We start from the raw sequence: 20938 nt of genomic DNA on the forward strand, positions 1-20938 counted from the left end.
TCTGTGCCACCAAGCCCAGGTGAGAGGTCTCCACATTGAGGTGTCTGATGAAGGCTCCTGAAAGCTGATGAAGTTTTCTCCATGAGCCCACCAGTGTGGGGCTGTGAAGGTGCTGTGGAGACCCTGTTGTTGGACAGTGACCACCCTCTTCCCAAAATAAGCCCCCTGCTCCAGTGTTCAGCCAGGTGCTCAAGCATCACGGCCAGAGGAAGGCTGGAGCTCCAGATCTGAGTGCATACACAGGGCTTGCTCTGCCACGGAGCCAGCAGAGAAATGTGGTCTTGCCCATCTCAGCTATCCCCTGAATGGACAGCTTTGTGATGCTGGTCCCCAAAAAGTGAGGGGTTTGAACACAGTGCTGCCAGCCCACCTGCTCTTGTAGAAGCCTGTAGTACATTACAGCATTTAAAGATGAAACCAACCATAAACCACCCAACCCCCTTTTTTCCTTTTTGGTGTGTGCATGTGTGCAATTAACTGTATGCATAAACTGGGGATAAAAATGGCTTCAGTGTATTTTAGAGGACAAGTATTTCAAGGATGAAAAATAGTGCTGCAAAGCAAACAGCTACGGGTGCAGCAGTGGGGTGTTTCTTATCCCAGAAGTGCAGATGGGAAAGGCGCCTTTCCCACAGGCTCCCACACTGTATTTGGGGAAGAAAAAAAAAGAAAAAAAAAAAGAAAAAAGAAAGGAGAAAAAGTGAAATGACATGCTTCTGTGCATAAACACACGAAAGGAAACAGCAGGAGAGTAAGCAGTCATGTAATTGCCCATGGCGAGCTACCACAGGCGAGGGAAGGCATAGGGTTTTGCAGCGGGACAATGCAGGGGGGTGATCTTGGAAGGAGGGGCACGTAAAGCAATGGGACACCCCACGTTCTTTCCAGGGATAACGCAGGGCTGCCGTCTTCTGCCTTTGCCTCCCCCAGCCCTCCCACGGGGAATTTCAGCTTATTGGGCTAGCAGCAAAGGGGCTGACCTGCCCCAGGTCCCCCTCCGCTGCTGAAGCAGCACCCACCCCGTGTTATCAGAGAGCTTCCCACGCAAAGCGCCAACACTCAGGTTTATTGTGGGCGCTGTGCACCTGCCCTGCAGCCAGCCGCCTCCTGCTGGGCCTGCCGCGGTGTGCTGCTCATGGCGTCAGCAGCTTGGCCTCCAGGCTGCGACCCAGCACGCGTGGCAGGGGCAAGCAGCAGGTGCGTGCTGGGGAAGCGCTGATAAATAAGGATCTTCTCCTGCTAGGAGTCGTCATAGAGGGGGTTGTTATAGTTCCCCCAGGAGCCGTAGTCGTGGTCATCCAGCAGCCTTCCATAGGAGGAGTGCCTGTGGGGAACATGGCACCATGTTAGCCTGCAGAAGGCGAAATGAGTCAGGGGTGCTCACATAGTGGGCCAAAAAGCTGGCATCAAACTCCTCAAAGCCTATATGCGTCCTTCAGAGAGACAGGAAGAACACCCAGTGCTTTGCCACGGAGCGTATGAGGACAGCGTGGAGCTTGTGGCACTTGCAGTGCGGGCAGCAAGGAGCTGAACGGTGCACAGCTACAGGAGCCCTGTTTATTGTATTTTTTTAAACATGCTGGCTGCTTTGGTGATTTATTAGTTCTTTTACTGTGCGGTAAAATGAAAAAAAAATGCACTTGGGCCTTCACCATGTCATTTTTGAGATATTTCTGTAGAAGGTAGTTTGCCACCAGCACACCCCACCTTGACCAGCTGCCTACAGAACACACCCGAAATGGCACTGGGAAAGGATCATCACCTCCCCGGGACCCCTAGGAGGGAGAACATGCCCCTGCCATGTTTTGGGGCACACCTAGCAGTAAACAGGAAGGCTGGAATTAGGATGGGCTTAAGCCTTTCCATGATTCCATGATTAACATGAGACTTTTGCTCATCTACATCTTGTTAGGCCAGGCTCCTGCTTATCGCCGCAGGCACAGCAAGGTGCAAGGCAACAGCTTGCCCTGGGGATAACTGCTGTTTATGGCTCCTTGCTGAGCAGCATCCCTGGCATTTGAGAAAGGCTTTTGTAAAGCAACAAAGAAAGCCTAGGCTTTCAGTAGAGACATGATGCAAAAGACTGGGACTCAAGGCCCCGCAGAGGGCCAGCCTTACCTGATCTTGAGGTACGCCGCCGCCCCGAAGACCAGCACTACCACCACAATGACCGTCACGGTTATGGCCACGATGCTGCCTGCAGGGAGCACCAGAAAGGGCAGCGCTCAGCTCCTGGTGCCAGTGCCAGATACATCTCCCACAGAGGCATCCCTGTGACACTCCCCAAAAAATCCCTTCTGGAGGCTGCTGGGCCCCACTAACCTTATGTGTTGCTCCCTTCCCGTAACACAGGGCAGGTGGGTTTGGGATAAAACAATGGTTGTTTTTCCACTGCTGCAGACCTAGAAGCCCCAGAGCTACCATCTATTTCTTGGCCAGGAGCTTTAAAATCATCTCAGTCTGTGCTTTGGTAAAAAGGTTTTGGAGGGTCTAGCAGCCCCCAGCAGAGATTTTACTGAGCTTTCCTTGCAAAATGCAGCCCTTGGGGTTGGACCTTTGAAGGCACATTCCAACCTAAACCATTCTACAAAATCTGGGCTTTCTCCTCAGTGTTCCTGCCAGCATCAGGCAGCACCCATTTCCTCTACAGATGACACAGGCTCCTCCAGGGAGCACATCAGGAAAGCTCAGCTTTGCTCTCAAAATACAATGAAAGTGAAAATAAGTAAAAAATAACTGGAAAAAGAAATTGTAACTGGCAAGGGCAGGAAGAAAAAGTTATATACATATTGTATGTGCACAGAGAGGGGTGCTGCTCACCTGCACTCAAGGCATGCGGGACCTCTTCTATGGTGACACCAGTGGAGGGAGTGCTTTTGCCTTCTTCGGCCATGCCCTTGGTGGGGCTGGCCGCAGTCACTGAGGGGGATGTTGGCTCCATGGCCAGGCTTGGTGCCACAGCCAGCGTCCCCGGGGAAGGGACATCCTTTGTCAGCCCCGGCGGCTGGGTGGGGATGGCTGGTGAGAGCAGTGCTGTCCCAGGGGATGAGTGCAGGGTGCTGTTGTGAGGGGAGGAAGAGGAGAAGGATGTAGACGTGTCCACAGGACTGGGATTTGTCCCCAAATCTGTCGTGCCTCTCGCCACGCTGGAATGTGCTGTCCAAGGACTCAGGACTGTCTCCAGGGTTGGTGGCACCGAACTGGGGGCCACTGATGGGCTGTCTGCTGCAGTGACGGTGTTTGTGAGGGTGGAGGCACGGGACAACATGGCTGTGGTGCTCCCATTGCGGTCACCCACCTCGGGGGACACTCCGTTACTGGTGGGTCCCACAGCTGTGAGAGGTGTAGACTGGTGGGGAGCTGCTGTGGGGACAGGCGTGCCCCCTGAGCCTGGCCCTGCTGATGTCCCCACCACTGGGAATGGGGCAAGGGACGGTGCTACGGGGTCATCACCGAGTCCTGGCAGGGAGAAAAACAAGCATTAATAACTAGGAAATCTTTGTGAGGTCTCTGTGGCCATCACAACAATGGTAATGAGAACTTCCTTCTCCACAGCTCCTAGAAACCCAAAGCCAGCCAAAATCGCCATCCAGAAGAAAATGGTGGAAAGGAGGGGATTCTTCCTGCTCACGTTCACAGGCAGTGGGTTAGAGGAGCTCAGCACTTTGGGAACCCCCGTCCCACATATCCCAGCCCATTTTCCTTCAGGGCTCAGCTCCTGTCCCAGGCTGGCACCCCTGTCCCCAACACCCCTCAGAGCAGGCAGCAGCAAGCACCACACAGCTGGGAACTGTGACACAGGATGCCTCTTTCTTCCCTCACTGTTTCCTTGTGCATTCATTCATTCATCTCCATTTCTTAACATAAAGATGAGTCATTCTTTCCCCTGTCCCCACCAGTGGCTGCTATTTTTTTCTTCCTCTCATTTCTGTTCTCCACTGGGCCAAACTCAGCTCTGAGCCACCACTAGCAGCTCCATGGGCACAGCTAGGCTGGAGGACAACTGTGCCAACAGCAAGTGACAGTTGGGGGGAATTTTTATTCCCATTCTCTCACATACGTATAACCCCACAGCATCCTAGCATGGTGCTACATGAGAACGGAGGACAAAAATCTCAGGACAATACTGATTTGTGTTGCTATCTGGAAGGCCAGTTCCCCCAAAGCCTTTCACTGGTGGCACCAGGAGAGCTGGCTCCAAACTCCAGGTGCCCAAAGCCATAGCCTGGAAGGAGGCAGCCGCCCATTTCCATGGCCCACAGCAGGTGGCACCCAAAGTCCCCAGCTGGGTTCACCAGGAGCACTGAGCAACACCTTTCCCAAGCAACAAGTGCTGCCAAGGCAGCTGGGAGGATTCAGTGCTGCAAGATGCATCACCACCAAACCAGCTTCCCTGTCAGCAGGCATCGTTAATTCCAAAGCACAATCGCAGCAGCAGGCACATAAGCCTCTGAAAAGAAAGGTGTAGAATACACATCCACCATTTTAAGAGCTCTGCACCAGTGGTGGCCAAACTAGGGCAGAAAGCAGTTGCCAGGTGATGGCTGAGGATGTGGACATGTTGACAACCTGAATCAAGCATCCCTTCAGCCCTGAGGTTCTTGAAATCAGGGCTGGGGCTGTACCTCAATTACTTTGAAGTAATGCTTCCCACGTATTTACTGGAGCATGTCAGCCAGGTGCAACTGGACCAGCAGGTTAAAGGCTGCCACCCCAGCTTCTCGCAGGATGTGTTGCTGTTCCAACAAGACCCTCAGTGGGCTGGTGGCACCTTGAGCACTCTGTGAGCTCTCTGTGAATAGAAATGCTGGGCCTTTCATGGAGAGGAGCAGCTCACTGCCTCCCTGGTCCCCCTTGCTGCTTTCCTGAAGCCTCACTCCAAATACCAGCCAGATTTGTACTAAAGAGGCACTACTGTCAGGTAGCATTTGCAGAGTTACCCCATGCACTTGAAGAAAGCCATCCTACACTGAATGTCAGGGATGGATGGACTCTCTTGCAGGAGAAGCACGCCTGCTCCTGTTAACCACCAAGAAGGAGACCCGCTGTGGGACAGCTTCCCTCTCAGTCCCCGTGGATTCAGAAATTCAAAACACATCCCCACCCCTGCTTAGTTTTGGGGTTTACCCGGTGTCTGTGTGTCCTTCGGGCCAGCAGCACCACCATGGTCTGCCTGAAAGTCTGGGGCAAACTCATAGGAATCCTGCAGAGCTGGCAGTGCCGCTGGCCAGGATGAGTCAGAAAGTTTCTGATAATATCTACATGGCACAAGTGCAGCTGGCCTCACAGCCAGGTCTGGGTGCATGCCTCGACTGGGCACTCATCCCCAGCACGTCACAAGTCACAGGCATTGCCCAGGAGAGCCGAAGGCACCCTGCTGCTCTAGGGATCCCACTGGCAACCCCGGGTCCTTCCCAATAAGCCACCACATCCCACAGAAGACAGCCCATCATCCTCCTGGTGCTGGGTGGCATGCAGCAAGCCAGCTCCTCTACAAGCACATCTGAAAAGGTGAAGAAATGCTGAGGTGGTGGTTCTCTTGTTTGCTCAGCACCTGGGCTGCAACTGTGAGCAGTAGCCAGAAGAGAGAACTGGAATAAAGGATTAAAAAAACACCAGAAATCTTCCCTTCAGAGCACATGACTTCAGAGGCAGGCAGGGGTTGTCAAAGCAACTGAAGGACATCAGTTATCAAAGGATACCACGCATAGCTCAACCCTGAGGAATCTGCCCATCTAATTCCCTTACGGCAGCAACGGCCCTGCAGTAATCTGGATGGGAGCAGAACAGGATGGGGAGCACCAGGTAGCCATGCACAAGCAGTGGCTTGGCACAGCACCCTGCACCACCCACCTTCCAGCCCCACGTGAGCTCTAAGTGGCCACTGGCATGGGTTGTCTTCTCGGAGAAGATGGGAAATCCCTCTAATACAAATGCTTTCATTTTCAAGAGCATTAATTGCAGTCACCTGGGAAACCCTAGGGAACACCACTGAGCGTGTGGATTGATTCCTATCGGCATGCTGCTGGCCCACTTCCTTCATGGCAAGCAGAGGTGATGTCTCACCTTCACACAAACTAAGCTCTGCTTTAGCAGCACATACCTAGCCTGGGCTGGGAGCCTCATTAGCAGTGAATTGCTCATCAGCACTCAGAGCAGGCTGTTACACCAGCTGAGAGGCAGCCTGAAAACAAGAGAGCTCCAGCCCAAGAAAAATGAAATCAGACACAACAGCTGTGCCACAGCAAGCTGGCACCCAGCAAGAGGTGGAGATGGTGCTCTTAACCAGCTTCCATTTGACATGGTGCACCTGATACAGCCACCAGAAAGTCCACCCGAGCTAACCCACATGGGGAACGCAGCTCTCACCCCACATTCACTCAGACCCCTGGGGGGATGCTCCCCAGCCATCACATTTTGCTGTGTGCCTGCCTCAGGAGGTGAGTGGTACTACTTTGGGGAATAGCATGGCTGTTTCTTTCTCTTCCTTCCTAGCAGCTTACCTTGGCTACAACAGTTTCCACACTTAACCTAAACACCCCTTCTGAAAGATGGAAAAGCAGCAAAGAGCAGTGAATAAGTTCACCCAGGAGAGAGCTCTCTTGGCCGCCCAGAGCACACCTATTCCACGCAGCAAAGCTAGGTGCCACTGCCCATCCCAGCAGCCACTGTGGGACAGGTGCAAATAGAAGCACGTGGATAAGACACAGCATCAGATTTTTTTTTCGCTCATAGATCTATGTTTTTATTTTGTAAATAAAAATGAAGGGCAACCTCTACTCTGCCCAGAGGATCCCCCCAGAGGCAGATGCTGCTCCAGCCCCGTGCACCACAGAGTGCTGGGGGCTACGAGCAGAGCAAGGCGCTATTACAAAAGCTGCTGGCTGCAGCTGCTGGTGCTGCTGAGAGTATATGGAGAGCTTTATGGGTGATAAATTATAAATGCTGGCAGTGCTATGTGAAAATACGTAGCTCGGGATGGTTTATTCATGCAGTGTGTTTGGAGAAGCAGCTGACCCTTCCGAACCAGGAGCGTTTGCTCTGGATGAGGAGTTCAGTGGTTCCTTACCCGTAGAGGCAGCTATGCAAGCTCTCAGCAGGAAGCGGTAGAGTGACCCCTGACTCCCCTGCTCTTACAGCATGCACTGCTTTATTGCTGTGTGGAGCAGTAAAACAGTATATATTTAAATATAGGGCAAGGGTTTCCTGCCTGTAACCTTGTTAGTCAAGTCTTCATCTCTGTGGCCAATGCTTTCCTCTGCTGTTCTGCTGCTCCTTCTCCTTTTCTGCCATCCCTTCTCCTTGCTTGTGGTCAGGTTACGGTGCTTCTGCTTCACAGCCTGACACTGGCAGCCTGCAGCTGTGGTGCAGAGCTCCCTGGTATGAGCGCACGCAGGCAGCTCTGGGTTCTGCCTGCCTTCCTGCTTTTTCTGAGAGCACTAGGAGCTGGGCAGCCTCACCTCCTGCTGCACAAACTAGGTCGTGCTGACAGCCCCGAAACATCTGGGGAGGGCAGTGAGGGGAGGAGAAAGACAGGGTCCAATGCAAATGCAATAACAAAGCTTTCAGTGAAAAAAAAAAAAATCCCTAGCGCTCAGATCACATGCACCCTCGGTCGCTTTGACTTAATGGCTAGCTGGGCTGGCTTCCTGCACGGTCATTAAATGGGTTAAGCCTAATTGCTCCCAAGCCTGAAGCTTTCTGTAGTTCAAAGAAACAGGCACGCAATGGAAACAAACATGCTGTCTGCGTCCCTCACCTGCTCTCCTGCGTCTGTCCCCTTGGGAGAGGCTGTCCCAGGCGTCCCTCTGCCTTGCCTGGGTGCTGCCTGGGGACAACCCCACAGGGGTCTTGGTGCAGAGCACGTGCTGTGGGGATATTTCCAACCCAGGGAGCGGCAGCTGCCTCCCTGTGGGCAGCCCAAGGGGTGATGAGGATGGAGGGATCCTCTGGCTCTGGTGGTCCCTGTCCCCCTGTACAATGAGGGGCTGCGCCTTTTGTCATGGGTGCTGTCATGGGGGGGCAGCAGCTGTGGGACAGATTCGCCCAGCAGGGTCAGAGCGACCGCACGACTTGGCTTTGTGTCTCGCTGGTCCTGAGCTGTGCCGAAGAAGGAAAAAGGTGCTGAGATGGGTGTGACAGGGCTTTGGTCTGGTGTCCCACAGCGAGGCTGTGAGCGGATGGATCTGCCTTCTGAGTACAGGAATGGCAAAAACTTCCTCCTTCTTCTCTCAAACGCAGTGCGAGATGCTATTATCTCATTAGAGGGGCAGGAAAAAGCCTGGTGATGTTCGGTACTTGCCAAGCTGCTTTCTCTCTGTCACTAACTCCTGAAGAATGAGCTCAGAGCATATTTAAATAATAATTTGTACGGTTGGTTGGGTTGGTTCTGTTTTTGTTTTTAAGGTGGAAAAGTTTGGGGTTTTGTTTGTTTTTGTTTTTCTTGTAAATACTATTTCAGTGGAGAAATAATAATAATATATATATATAGGAAGCATCCAAAAGATTCGTGCTCGTGTGGAAGCATCCCAAGAGGCACGGAGTAGGAAATTTCCCAGCGCTCTTCCACAGGGTCCCAACGATGCTGCCATGGGATGCCCTAAGAACGGTGCTGGCTTGGCTCGGGCACTGGGAACAACTCGTCCCCAGCCTCAGCGCTGCCAGCGGGCGCAGGGTGGACGCTCGGCTGGAGATGTCCCAGGACCAGCAGACCCGCTCCGGACCGTTTGGTCCCCGAATGGCTGAGTGCTCCCGCGCCTCACCAAGCCGGGCACGGCTCGGTGCCGCCGTGCCGCACGCAGCTCGGCGCTAAACGCTCCTTCGCCCGACGCGTTTGTCCCCGCGCGGGGATCGCTGCCCCGCCAGGCGCTTTCCCGCTGCCCGGGCTGCCCCCAAAGCTTCATGAGGGCCAGGGATGCTCCCGGAGCGCGCCTCCGTGGGTACCCGCGGCCACGCGTGGCTCCGGGCTGGACGCGTGCCGGCCTCCCCCGGGACCCACGGCCGGGAGGGCTGCTTCCCACAGAGCCTCGGAGCGCCCCTCGCATGACAAGGGCGAGCAGCGCCGTGTCCCTCCGTGTTCCCCTCCCACGCGCGTCCCCACTGCTCACCTGCGGGCAGGAGGAGGAGGAGGGCGAGGAGAAGGCGGCAGCAGCAGCCCATGGTCCCGGCGGCGCGAGCGGCCGAGGACGGAGGGAGGGAGAGATGAAGGGAGGAGGCGGGGGGAGGCATCGCCCGCCCCGCTCCCCGCCCCGCTCGCCGCCCGCAGCGGCACCGAGAGCGCAGCGGCACCTGCTGGCATCGGCACCACGCAGGCACCGCTCCCCCCCTTCAGCACCGCCCTGGCTGCAAACCCCACGCGGAGACCGTGAGAAGCCTCGGAGACCTTTGCTGGGCACCGTCCCCTGACTCCTGCTGCCGTCTGCATGGCCACCTCAGCCTGGTCTCATTGGCGTTGGCCGCTTCTGCGTGGCCACCTCACCTGGTCTCACTGGCACGGGTTTCCCCCGCTTAGTCTCGTTGGCACGGTCATTAGCAACAGATTCCTTGGCACGTTTGACGCTTAAGAGGTTCTCTGACTTTTTTGTTTGAGGAATTCACCCGTCATCAGCTTCTTCTGACCTCCTGCAGCCTCTCAGCTGGAAGTCTCTTCCATCCCTGCGGGCAGAGGGCAATGGCTGAGATGCAGGCAGCCGCCTTAGCAGTGCCACTGGCAAGGAAGGGTTCTGAGATCTAAAGAGGTGAAATCAAAAACGTTGAGGAGAAAGAGGATGCTAAAGAGGAAAAGAACACGGTGAGCTTGCTAAGCAGGAAGGACTGCTGAGTGTGGGGAGTTCTAGAAGTAGTAGCGCACAAAAGGGGGATGGTGGGAAGAGCCGAGAAGCTCGGCCCTCGGGTGGTGAGCACGAGGCACGGTCAGATATCCGAGAGCGATGCTTGGGAGACGGCAGGAACTACAGCATGCGGTAAATATAGGATATCCGAACCGCTGTGCTGGAAATAGATAGGCTTCCCCTAACGTAAGAGGGTGCGCACTCCCCTCGGGAGCCCGCACAGCCCGCGCAGAGGGACCCGGGTCGAGGCACACGCGGGCCACCGGGGCCGCCCACCAGCCGCGCGTGTGCGGGAGCGGAGCCCCGGCGGGCGGCCAAGCGGGGCGGCTGCCAGCGCCGCGTTCACAGCCGCCATCCCGCGGCGTGAGGTCACCGCTTTCTTTCCAGTCCGTCATTCCACCCCCTGAGCTCATGCGGGCGCGGACGAGCCGGGAGGCCGCCCCGGGGATGTGCCACCCTCTTGGCACCCGCAGCCCCGCGCGGCAGCCCGAGGCTCCGCGTGAGGCTGTTCGGGCGGGTGCGAACGAACTCTCTTTCCGCAGCGCTCGGGCCGCCCCGCCCGGAGTGCGGGCGAGGAGATCCCCTCCGGGGGTCCCCCCCGTGGGTTTCCGCGCCGCTGGGGGGAGCGGGAGAAGGAGGAGGAGGAGGCAAAGCCGCCCCCGCCCCTCCACGTCCCGCCCCGCCGCGGCCACCGGGCACCGGGCAGGCGGAGGCTGCGACGCGCATGGAAGCGGCGGCGGTCCCGGTCCCGGGCGGCGGTCCCGGCCCCCTGCTGCTGTGCCTGGCCCTCGCCTCCGGTAAGCGGCGGCACCGCGGCCGCGCGGGGGAGTCCTTCCCGGCACGGGGCTCTCGCGGTCCCTGAGCGCTCGCACCCCGTGCTCTCCGTCCCGTCCCATCCCGTTCTTCCCGATGCCTACCCGTTGCCATCCCCGTGCCCCGCATGCCGTGCCCCGTGTTCCCTCCCCGGTCCCGTCCCGGTGCTCCCCGTGCTGTGTCCCTCGCGTTGAAACCTCCGTGGAGTGGGGATGGGACGCTTCTGGCACCCGGCAGCGGGACCCTGCCCGCGGGCAGCCTCAGTGCTGGTGGACGTCTGGGTGCGTGCGTATGTGGACGTGTGGATCCTGTCCAGCGCCAGCGATAGAGGATACTAGGAGCGAGTGCCTGCCCTACAGGTGCCCGTGTCGGAGCAGAGGTGCTCCTTCAGCACTAAATGAGGAGGGGAGGCATCCTGCCCCAGAGCCTCCCTTATGAAGGCACTTGGTTTGGCTGCCTTCAGGAGCAGCACAGCCCCACAGCCCCACTGACACCCATCACCCTCATCTACTGGGTGGATTTCGGGCAGCAGGCAGCCCCCTGGGTCCCAGATGTGCCCTCTGCCGTGAGCAGCCCGGGGCTCGGCCCTTTGGCGGGGCTGTGTTGTGCTCTGCCCAGTCCACACCCACACAGGGGAATGGTGCCCGACCTGTTTTGGGGCCACGGTGCCCAGCACGGGAAGATGAGGACTGTGGGATCCGGCTTTGGAAGGACATCTGAGCTGGGTGGGCTGAGAGCGGGCTGCCAGAGACCCCACAGTGCTGCTATTACCCACATCATCCCCATGCCACCGCCCTGCTGAGGGGAGGCTGCCTGAGGGAGGCTTGCAGAAGGAGGGCAGCTGTGGCAGCTGTTTGCCGTAAGGGTGGGGAAGCTGCCCTGCCGGGGTCGTCCCGTGCTGGGGTGAAGTCAGCCTGCAGCTGGTGCCGGGGGGGCAGCCGGGCCTCAGCTCTCACGCTGGAGACTGCACCCAAGCTTATTGGCGCTCAGTCACACGACGTGTGCAGTTACAGCAGCGCTGCCTATTTATAGCCTGGAGGGACACGGGTGCCAGGAAAGGCTCTGCTGCTGGCTGGGGGACTCAGGAGGCTGCCCACTTAGTCCCTCCACCGCTACCACGGGGCCGTGGCAGGCAGGCCAGGTGGCCAAGCGGCACAGCATACCCGCCCACCCTTCCCTTCCCCACATGATGAGGATGTGCCCCTGGTGACGTGCTGCCCCGCTGAGCACCAGCCCCGCCAGCAGGACCTGTCCTGTGGGAAGTGGGGCTGTGCTGGGTCATCGTTGGTGTGCCCAGACCTGGTTACAGCACCACCGTGCAAACCTCCCTGAGGCTGGGGTGGCTGTCCCTTTCCCATCTGAGCCCATGAAGTGGCACAATGGGGGTGAGTGCCTGGCTTTGCCCCGTGATGAACGTCCCTCTGCAGCAGCAGCGGGGACGTCACAGCACCGGTGCTGGTGTGGTGACACCTGAAGCTACCAGGGCTGGTTTGCAGCTCAGCTACCTCCTGCCTCCACCAGCACAGTTTTTGGATGCCCAGGCTCTTCCAAAGGGGCCACCTGGCTATCTGGGGCTCTGCCAGCCGTCCTCATGTCCCCCAAGCCCTTCCTGTTGGCTCCTGCCCCTCCGGACCCCCCAGGTTGCACCACCACCATGGCATGGGCAGCGTGCAGGCTGCAATGGGCCCTGGCTGGGTGCCCGCAGGTGGGAAGCGGCATCCCTCCCTCCCCGCCTGGAGAGAAGCCGATGCTGGTGAGGCGAAGGGTCCCCTCCCCGTGGCCGCCAGCCTCCCCAGCCCCGCTCAGCCGCTCTCCTTCATTCCAGGCCTGGCGCTTTTCAGCTGCGTGGGTGCCGATGCCAACGTGACCGAGGGGCTGCCCTGCGAGGGCTGTGCAGGTGAGGAGGTGTGGGAGCGGAGAGGGAAGCTGCCGTGTTGTGTCTGGCGCGGAGGCCAGCTGCCGCTTATCAGCACGGCGGCCCCGAGCCGGCGATGGCCAAGGTCGCGAGCCGCCATCCCGTCCCGCTCCCCGCAGGTAACGTGACGCAGCTGCGGCGGCGGGGACACTTCTCCCGGTGCCCCGAGGAGTACCGGCACTACTGCGTCAAGGGACGCTGCCGCTTCCTCGTGGCCGAGGCGGCGCCGGCCTGCATGTAAGTCGCCGGCGGAGGGGACGCGGCGGCGCGGGGGGACGGCACGCCGCGGGGTTAGGGCAGCAGGCGGAGCCGTGAGGCGGTTTTTGGAGCCCCGTTGTTGTCCCCTGCGCCGCGGGGCAGGTGCGAGCGAGGCTACACGGGGGCACGGTGTGAGCAGGTGGACATCTTCTACCTGCGAGGCGACCGGGGCCAGATCGTGGTCATCTCCCTCATCGCTGCCGTCGTCACCCTCATCGTCTTCGTCGTCTGCGTCTGCCTCTGTGCTCAGTACGTGGGGGCGGGGCGGGGGCAGCGTGCGCGGCCTTTGGGCACGGCCGGGGGCCGTTGGGGTGCGGGATGCGGGGTCTGAGCTGCTGGGAGGGCTGCGGGGCATCACCGGCGCCTCGTTCCGCTCATTTGTTCCGCTCCTGTGCCCTCGAAAGCCACTGTCGGAAGCAGCGCAGGAAGAGGAAGGAAGAGGAGATGGAGACGCTGAACAAGAACGCGCCCTCGAGGAGCGAAGACGTGCTGGAGACGGACGTTGCGTGAAGGTGCGGGGGCGGGGGGGTCAGAGGGGACCCCCAAAGCCCCGACAGCCGCCCGCCAGGAACCTGCGGGCGGGTCCCGGCGCCGGCCGGGTGGGCGAGGGGTCGCGCTTGTCACGGTGCTAATAAAAGGGTGACCGAAAGCCCGGTGTTGCGCAGGTGTCCTCCCCACGCCGCGCCCGCTTCCCCGTGTCTTCCCCCCAACGCAGGGCAGGGCGGGACGCGCCCCTGCCGGCACCGCCTCGCGCTACGGGGCTTCAGCGCCGGGGCGTTGTTGTGTCGCGCAGCGCCCGCCAGGGGGCGCCGCAGCGCAGGGCGGGACCGCCACCGTCCCTCGGAGGCTTCAAGAGCCGGGGGCGCTGCAGGTCTCGGCACAGCCGGAAGGGGGCGCTGCAGCGCAGCGCTGTTTCCGGCAATGCTGGCGCGTGGCGCCGTGAGGAGCGACAGGGGCGGGAAGGGGGCGGCAGCTGTGGGGCGGCCCCGGTGCTGCGCCGGGCCTGTTGTCCCCCGGCCTGTTCCCCCGCCCGTCCGCCGACCCATCCTTCGGCGTGGATCCTCACAGCTCGGCCTCGGGCTGGTGGCAAGCGGCAGCTCCTGGCTGGCGGTGCAAAGTAAATCCCGCTCGAGGCCTGATGCGGCCCCGGAGCCGTGCTTCCACCTGGTTCCCGCCTCCCGGTACCGGCGGGGCTTCGGCAAATCGAACGGCTCCTCGCCTTCCCCGCCGGGGCGTGATGGGGCCCCGCCTTGCTGGAAGCACGGCTCCCGAGAGCTGGCACCTGCCCACTGCTCTGTCCGTGCGCACCAGCAGGGAGGGAGCTGACTGTGCCCCCCAGCTGCAGGATTTCGTTCTCCCACTGCAAATACCACCTTGGTTCCACCTTCACAGCCCGCACTCACCCCGCTCCACACCTCCCTGAGGCACCCCGGGGAGCACGGACACCTCCAGCACCAGGTAACCACGGCCTGCCACGGTCTGGGCTTCAGGAAAGCTAGAAGTCGATCGCTGTCATAGTATTACGGTTCAGAGTTGTACGCTGTACAGAAGCTGATTAGTTTGTATTCATTAATTAGCTTTGCATCTCTCCAGCTCATTTGTGGCTCCAGCTTATGGATACATTTAGCCCAGGAAGCCTCTTGTTTTATTGTGTCCCCAGTTCACTTCAGCTCCAGCTCATTGCAGTTGTAGGGGAACTGCCCAGTTATGGCTTGAACTGTGATTGAGCGCGTGGTGGAGTGGCTGGCCCGGGCTGCACGGGCAAATTGTTTGCACCTGTGCTCCCCATACAACCAGAAGGGTGGAGCCATCCTGGGCTCATTTAAGGGGCTCATATAAGGGTCACCTACCGAATGGAGGTTATCTTTTGGACTTAGGCTGCTTGCTTGCAAAGGAGGGCTCTATAGCCAGAGAGCTCCTCTATCATTTGTGTGAGTTTGGCTCTTTTTCTGGTATGTGACTATTGGCTTAGCTGCAAATACTTTGCCTGGTGTTGCCAAAAACCTGTTAGAAGCAATTTTGCTTCTTTGTGAGTAGAACACAGCTAGTGCTGGTGAAAGCAGCCTGGCTTTAGACAAGGTTATAAATAATCCCTGTCACAACTTTAGTATGGTACGTCATAGTTGTATGTCATAAACTATGGACTAGCTAGCTTTATTTTAGATTTATTGATGAATCAGGCCTGGAAACATCCAGCTCCCAGCATCTGCAATTCATTGGATGCCTCCAACTCACCGCAGTTTGGGCTCATTTCTGTCTCCAGGTAGTTACAACTCATGCTATCAAAACTGTTAAAACAACCTAGGCTTTAGACAAGGTTGTAAATCAATCACTGTTGTAATTTGAATGTCAATACTGAACATCTTAGTTGTGTACTGCATAGATACTGACTAATTTAGTTTGTATTTACAGACTAATCAACTCGGGACATCTCCAGCTTGCTGTCTCTGGTTCATAGGCAGCTCCACGCTCGTCTCCAGCTTGTCTGCAGCTCCAGCTTGTGGACATGTCCTGAAGCCTCCTGGACTTCTCCAGCTTTATTGTGGCTCCAGGTAACCACAGCTTGTGCTTGTTAAAACAGTCTGGGCTTTATACAGGGTCACAAATCAGTCACTGTCATAACTTGATTATTACTACTGAATGTCATAGTTGTACACTGTGTAGATACAGACTAGTTTTTGCATTTACTGATTTATTAGTTCTGGATGTCTCCAGCTCATTAGAGCTCATGCTTGTTGCAACAATCTGGGCTTTAGACAAAGTCATCAATCAATCACTGGCATAACTGCAATGTTGCATGTCATAGTTACACACTGTAAACTACTTACTAGTCGGCTAAATTGATTGATTAATTAGCCCTGGACACCTCTGGCTCCCTGCATCTACCATTAATCAGTGTCTCCAGTCCTAGCAGTCTCCATCTTGCTGTGGCTCTGGCTCATTTGTTTCTAGCTCATACTTGTTCCAACAGTCTGGGCTTTTGAAAAGGCCATAAATCAGTCACTGTCATAATGTGAATACTAATATGAGCTGCCATCATTTTCTAACCGTTGTACTACACAGGCCCATCAGTAACTATTCTGAGCACCGTTTAAACATTTGCATAAGCGGTTGATCTGGAAAGCCATGTTTCACCCAGAGAGCCTCACAGCTGGGTTCAGCCTGGTGCGCACCGACGCCCTGCCTGCTGGGGACCAACACAACCGGCGCTGTGGCTGGGAGCACCCCTCCCTGCTGCTGTCTGCACACAGGCAGCCCCGGGGCTTGGCCCAAGGGCAGCAGGCCTGGTTTCTGTGTCTGAGCCCCCACAACGGCCCAAGGCGCCCGGCTCCAGAAGCCATCCCCGTGCGCACCGCTTCGCTCTCCTTCTGCCCCACGTCCGGCCCACGCGCGACGCCGAGGCGGGGAGCGCAGCTCCGATCCCCTGCCTTCGTTCCCCGGCTCCGGTCGCTCTGCAGCCGCACCGGCAGCGCAGCCCCGTTGGCGCCGCCCACGGCCGGAAGGGGAACGGAGGGAGGAGGGAAGATGGCGGCCGCACTGCGCAGGCGCCCTGTGGTCTCAGCGTCAGCCCCGCGCCCCCGAGCAGCGTAATGGCGGCGGCTGGAGCGGCGAGTTGGAAGCCTTGTGGGTCAAACCCGGAGCAGCACTTGGCCTTGGTGAACTTCAGGAAGCTCGTGTAGACGCAGCTTGCAACCCGTCCCGATCCCTTTGGCATCCCTTGGTGACTCCCTGCCTTTGCCTCTTAATGATGCCCCAGCACTTGTTCCTGCCCTGCGTGGTACAACACAGGACAGCAATTACAACACGCAAGGCAAAGGTTTGCCAGCATCACTGTATTTATTTTCCACTCTGGGTCACACCACGCTGATTCTGTCACTGTGTTGCTCTCTAAGCAATTGGCTGATGTTTAGGTACTTTTTAAGACATGACAAAATATGATTTCCTACACCCAAGGAGAATTTTTCAGTGAGAAAGAGGTGAAGTTTGCTTGTGTGATTAACTTGCACAGAGGAAGTGCTGCCAAGAGGCAAGGACTGGCTTCTGCTTCAGCTGCCAGCAGCTCATCTCCACTTCAGCGCATTGTCACCAGCTCCTCTGCAGAGGTAGGGTGGATAGCAACTGTGTTGTCAAAGTCGGCCTTGGTGGCTCCCATTTTGATGGCCACAGCGAAGCCCTGCAGCATCTCGTCACAGCCCAGGCCTTGCATGTGCAGCCCCACCACCTTCCAGGAATAAGCAAGAAGCCAGTGTGAGACCAGACTCGCAGCCAGGAGTGTACACCACCACCACCGCTGGTGGCCCCCCACAGGGACAGCCAGTGGTGTTCCCTGCAGCAATAGCCCACAAGGGGACCTGCACCCTCCTAGGTGGGGATACCACTGTCCCCTTGCACGCACCTTCTCCTCCTTGCCGGTGCACACCAGCTTCATCACACACTTCACCTTCCTCTGGGTGACTGCATGGTACATGGGGGTGAACAACGTGGAGTAGATCTTCACGTTGTCCTTCCCATACACAGAGATGGCTTCATCTGCAGCAGAAGGGCACTGCACATCAGTTTCCCCGGCCTGTTTCTCCACACAAGCACTGATTTAACACCTGCACGCCTCTCTGCAGGTCCTCCTGCCCCTACCTTCAGTGAGGCCCACAGTTCCAATGGGTGGGTGGCTGAAGACGACAGTGGGGATGTTGCTGTAGTCGAGCCGGGCATGTTGCTGGTTACCAAAGAGCCGAAGTGCCAGCTTTCTCCCGGCTGCAATGGCCACTAAGGAGAGGGGCGGGGTATGTGAGGCATGGCTCTGCTGGGGGTTGAGGGGATGGAGGGCACCGGTACTCACCTGGGGTCAGGAGGGCTTTGCCACAGACATCACCGATGGCGTAGATCCCCTTTCTGGTGGTGTTCTGGAACTCGTCCACCACCACATGGTTGTGGGGATCCACCTTCACACCCTGCCAGGGGAACACCAGCCATGTCAGCGCTTGGAACCTTGTGGTCCTCACAGCAACGTGAAGGTCCCTGGATGGAGGAACTGAGACTGGCAGGGATGCACCAGACTTTTTATGGTCCCACATGGCACCAAGAAGCTCTGCAGTCCAAGGATGGCAATGCTTAAGGGGAAGGGGATACGTTTCTGTCTCACCACACGGTCCAGGCACAGCTCCTCCGTGTTCGGCTTCCGCCCAATGGCCCACAGAAGGCAGTCCACATCACGGATCACCTTCACAGTTGGCTTGTGCCCGGGCTCAGAGGATGTCACCGTCACCTCCAGCAAGCCACTGGGGGACTTGGTGACAGCCTGGACCTGTGGGGACAACCAAGGGCCATGGTGGGAAGGTGCTAGTAGGGTTGGTAAGCAACCACCCTTGCTTGGGGTGCCACCCCATCCACCTCGGAATCATAGAATCATAGAATTGCTCAGGTTGGAAAAGACCTTCAAGATCATCAAATCCAACCTCATCTTGTCCCCAGCGAGTGCCCATACCTGTGTGTGCTTCCAGACATCAACTCCCATGTTCTCCAGCTCCTGCGTGCAGTTTGTGCTGATCAGTGAGTCAAACGTCCTCAGGACCTAGGCAGGGAACATGCAGCCCTCTGAGATCCCACACACTAGGATGCCTGGTGACCCTATCCACCTCCATCTCCATTCTGCCTGTTTTCTTGCCCCACTCTATCACAAATAATAGGCTGGGATGCTTCTGCTTCATGGTAAAGCGTTTCTTTGTTTTTTTAATCTTCCTTAGTTTGCTTTCTTCAAGCTATGACTCAACATGAAGCCGAAGGAAAAAGGTCTCATGGCACGCACTGCTACAAAAAAGCTCCGCATGCTCTACAGCTGCAGGGATGGGCTCAGCAGCACGCCTCTGCTCTGCCTCCGCCCACAGCTTCCCTGGCTGCCCTGCCAGAGACCTGTGGGCAGCTGGGATGTGGCTGCTATGGGAGGCACCGTGGGGATGGCCAGCAGCAGTACCTTGTCCCGACGGATAAGCAAGGAGGACTTGGAGCCCAGTGTGGAGAGGATCCCCACGATTTCCACTGCAATGTACCCTGCACCAACGACCACGCTGTGCCTGCAGAGAAAAGCAAGAATGCCACGTGCACGTATTTGGAACCTGACAAGCACCAGAAGCCTGGCAGCTTCTTCTGGGCCCAAACCAAGTGGTTCATCTGGGGTGCCACCACAGTGGGAGCCTTGCAGAACAGCCTATGCAACCTCCCAGGGCAGAGCTGGGAAGAGCAAGGTGGAGCCACTGAGAAGCCACCAAGCTCTGGGATTCACCTCTCCACTGCATCACCGGGATGCGAGATATCCCACTGTACCTGGGGAGTTCCTCCAGGTCGAAGAACCCATCACTGGTTATACCGAGGCTGGCACCTGCAAAGCAACACGGTGACTTTACCATGGATAACTGCAGGAAGCTTCCTGCAGCCGCATCACTTGCTCCCTGCTCGCGCTATGCGGGTACTCACCGGGAACTTCACAGTCAGGAGGGACCACTGGGCGCCCACCTGTCGCAATGAGGATGTGAGGAGCCGTGTACTTCTGCCCATCCACTTCGATGGTGGGCTCCGGATCGGCGGTGAACTTGCCGTAACCACGGATGATGTCAATGTGAGCCTGTGGAGCAACAGCAGGGAGCCCAGGTATGGCATCAGCGGCAGATAAATACAGAAAATAGACAGAAGGGACTGCTTCCACGCCAGCCTCAGGGAGTAAAAGCATCCGCACCTTGGCTACGTTATTCTCATAGATCTCATTCAGGCGTCTCACGTAAGCATCACGCTTCTCCTTAATGGTTCTGGAAAAAGATGGAAGTTTATTGTCACCGCCAAGTAACGAAGCTACAGAGCTCATCCGAAACACTCTCACCACGTGGCAAAGGAGATCCAAAATAAAATGGGCGTGAGTTGCAGGGCAGGCGGGTGCCTTCCCCACTGGGGCTGGCACCCAGCACCGCCCAGCCCGGGCCTCACCTCCAGTTAAACCTGACGCCGGGTATCTCGAAGCCGTAGTCAGGATGGTCGTGGATGAACTCGGCGTGCACGGCGGTGTTCCACATCACCTGCTCGCACAGAGCACGGCCCACTCAGTGCCCCGGCGCGGCAGGCTTCAGGGTGAGCCCGTGACACCCAGCGGGCTCTTGTGGTTTCAGAACTGCAAACACCACGGGGGCCCCGAGGTCTGTCGCAGCGAGCACCCGGCCACTGCGCGGCTGTGACCGCCCTTTGCGTGCAAGGCCATACAGGTGGCTCCGCCGGCTCGCTCCACCGGGATCTTAGCTTGGCTGCACTTCCTGATGCCATACCTCTGCCCGGACCAGCCCACGGCACCGGGATCTGGGAGCCCCAGGGAGGTGCACTTGCGCAACGCTCTGCAAGCGCTGCTTCCTCCCCACGCCCTCACCCTGCAGGCTGTGCCCTGACCTCGGTGCAGTTAGCCGCCTTTCGCCCAGGGCCAAACCCAACGCATGGGACTCCTTGCCGGGGCTGAACCTGACCCAGGACAAAACGTTTCGAACAAGGGAAAAAAAAAAAAGCGCACTCACCTTTTTTGGCACGCACCCAACGTTGACCTAGGAGGGAAGAAGATCAACTTGTGAGCCTAACTTGCACAAGGGGATGCTCGTCTCGTTGCCCGGAGCCGGCGGCGAGGGCAGCCCCGTGCCCGGGACAGCCGAGGAGGGCGGGTGCCGCGTCCCTCGCGCTGTATCACAGCCCTCCGCTCCCTCGAGGCTGAGCACGGAAGGTCGGCGGTGCTCGCGGTCCAGCGGTAGAATACGGGAGATCCGCCGAGCGCGCCGTTTGCGGCCGCGTTCCAGCAGCGTCCGTCGCGCGGCCGCTCCGGGAAGGGAAGCGCACCGCCGCCTCTTCCCCTCGAGCGAGCCGCTGGGCGGACGAGCCGTTTTCCCGTCCGCTGCTTCGACCCTCCCCGCCAACCGCGTCCCGCCGCCCCTGCCCGACTCACGCAGGTGCCGCCGAGGCGTCGCGGCTCCACCAGGGCGACGCGGGCGCCCATCTCGGCCGCCCGGCGCGCCCCCGCCAGCCCGCCGGACCCGCCGCCCAGCACCAGCAGCTCGTACGCGGCCGCCGCCATGGCTCAGCCGCAGCCCGCCCTCCCGCCCGG

At 58.2% G+C, this 20938-nt stretch overlaps 3 protein-coding genes across 6 annotated transcripts; 1 reads left to right on the top strand and 2 right to left on the bottom strand.

Annotated features, from left to right (window-relative positions):
- Nucleotides 1–491: 491 nt before the first annotated feature.
- PARM1 (prostate androgen-regulated mucin-like protein 1) lies at nt 492–9890 on the bottom strand. Its single transcript, XM_429964.8, has 4 exons — nt 9108–9890; nt 2821–3459; nt 2119–2197; nt 492–1324 (listed from the first exon to the last, which is right to left on the bottom strand). The coding sequence occupies exons 1-4, from the start codon at nt 9226–9228 to the stop codon at nt 1240–1242; spliced, it is 924 nt and encodes a 307-aa protein (XP_429964.5). The 5' UTR covers nt 9229–9890; the 3' UTR covers nt 492–1239.
- A 633-nt stretch (nt 9891–10523) lies between these two features.
- On the top strand, nt 10524–15830 carry BTC (betacellulin). 4 transcript variants are annotated; one of them, NM_001004769.2, is made up of 6 exons: nt 10524–10627; nt 12469–12540; nt 12678–12795; nt 12919–13065; nt 13221–13328; nt 15229–15830. In NM_001004769.2, the coding sequence occupies exons 1-5, from the start codon at nt 10555–10557 to the stop codon at nt 13324–13326; spliced, it is 516 nt and encodes a 171-aa protein (NP_001004769.2). In that variant the 5' UTR covers nt 10524–10554; the 3' UTR covers nt 13327–13328; nt 15229–15830. The 4 variants fall into 4 exon arrangements, with proteins under 4 accessions (NP_001004769.2, XP_015131804.2, NP_001384354.1 ...); XM_015276318.4 differs by lacking the exon at nt 15229–15830 and adding an exon at nt 12165–12396 and having other exon boundaries at nt 10524–12028; nt 13221–13465; NM_001397425.1 differs by lacking the exon at nt 15229–15830 and having other exon boundaries at nt 13221–13468.
- Nucleotides 15831–16634: 804 nt separating this feature from the next.
- Nucleotides 16635–20917, bottom strand: GSR (glutathione-disulfide reductase). The gene is made up of 13 exons (XM_015276627.4): nt 20780–20917; nt 20361–20387; nt 19789–19877; nt 19544–19613; nt 19285–19432; nt 19135–19189; nt 18785–18884; nt 18299–18385; nt 17957–18118; nt 17654–17765; nt 17449–17580; nt 17213–17346; nt 16635–17038 (listed from the first exon to the last, which is right to left on the bottom strand). Exons 1-13 carry the CDS (start codon nt 20906–20908, stop codon nt 16889–16891), a joined length of 1395 nt encoding a protein of 464 aa, XP_015132113.2. The 5' UTR covers nt 20909–20917; the 3' UTR covers nt 16635–16888.
- Nucleotides 20918–20938: the final 21 nt, after the last annotated feature.

The sequence above is a fragment of the Gallus gallus genome, chromosome 4, assembly GCF_016699485.2.
Source record: "Gallus gallus isolate bGalGal1 chromosome 4, bGalGal1.mat.broiler.GRCg7b, whole genome shotgun sequence".
Lineage (NCBI taxonomy): Eukaryota > Metazoa > Chordata > Aves > Galliformes > Phasianidae > Gallus > Gallus gallus.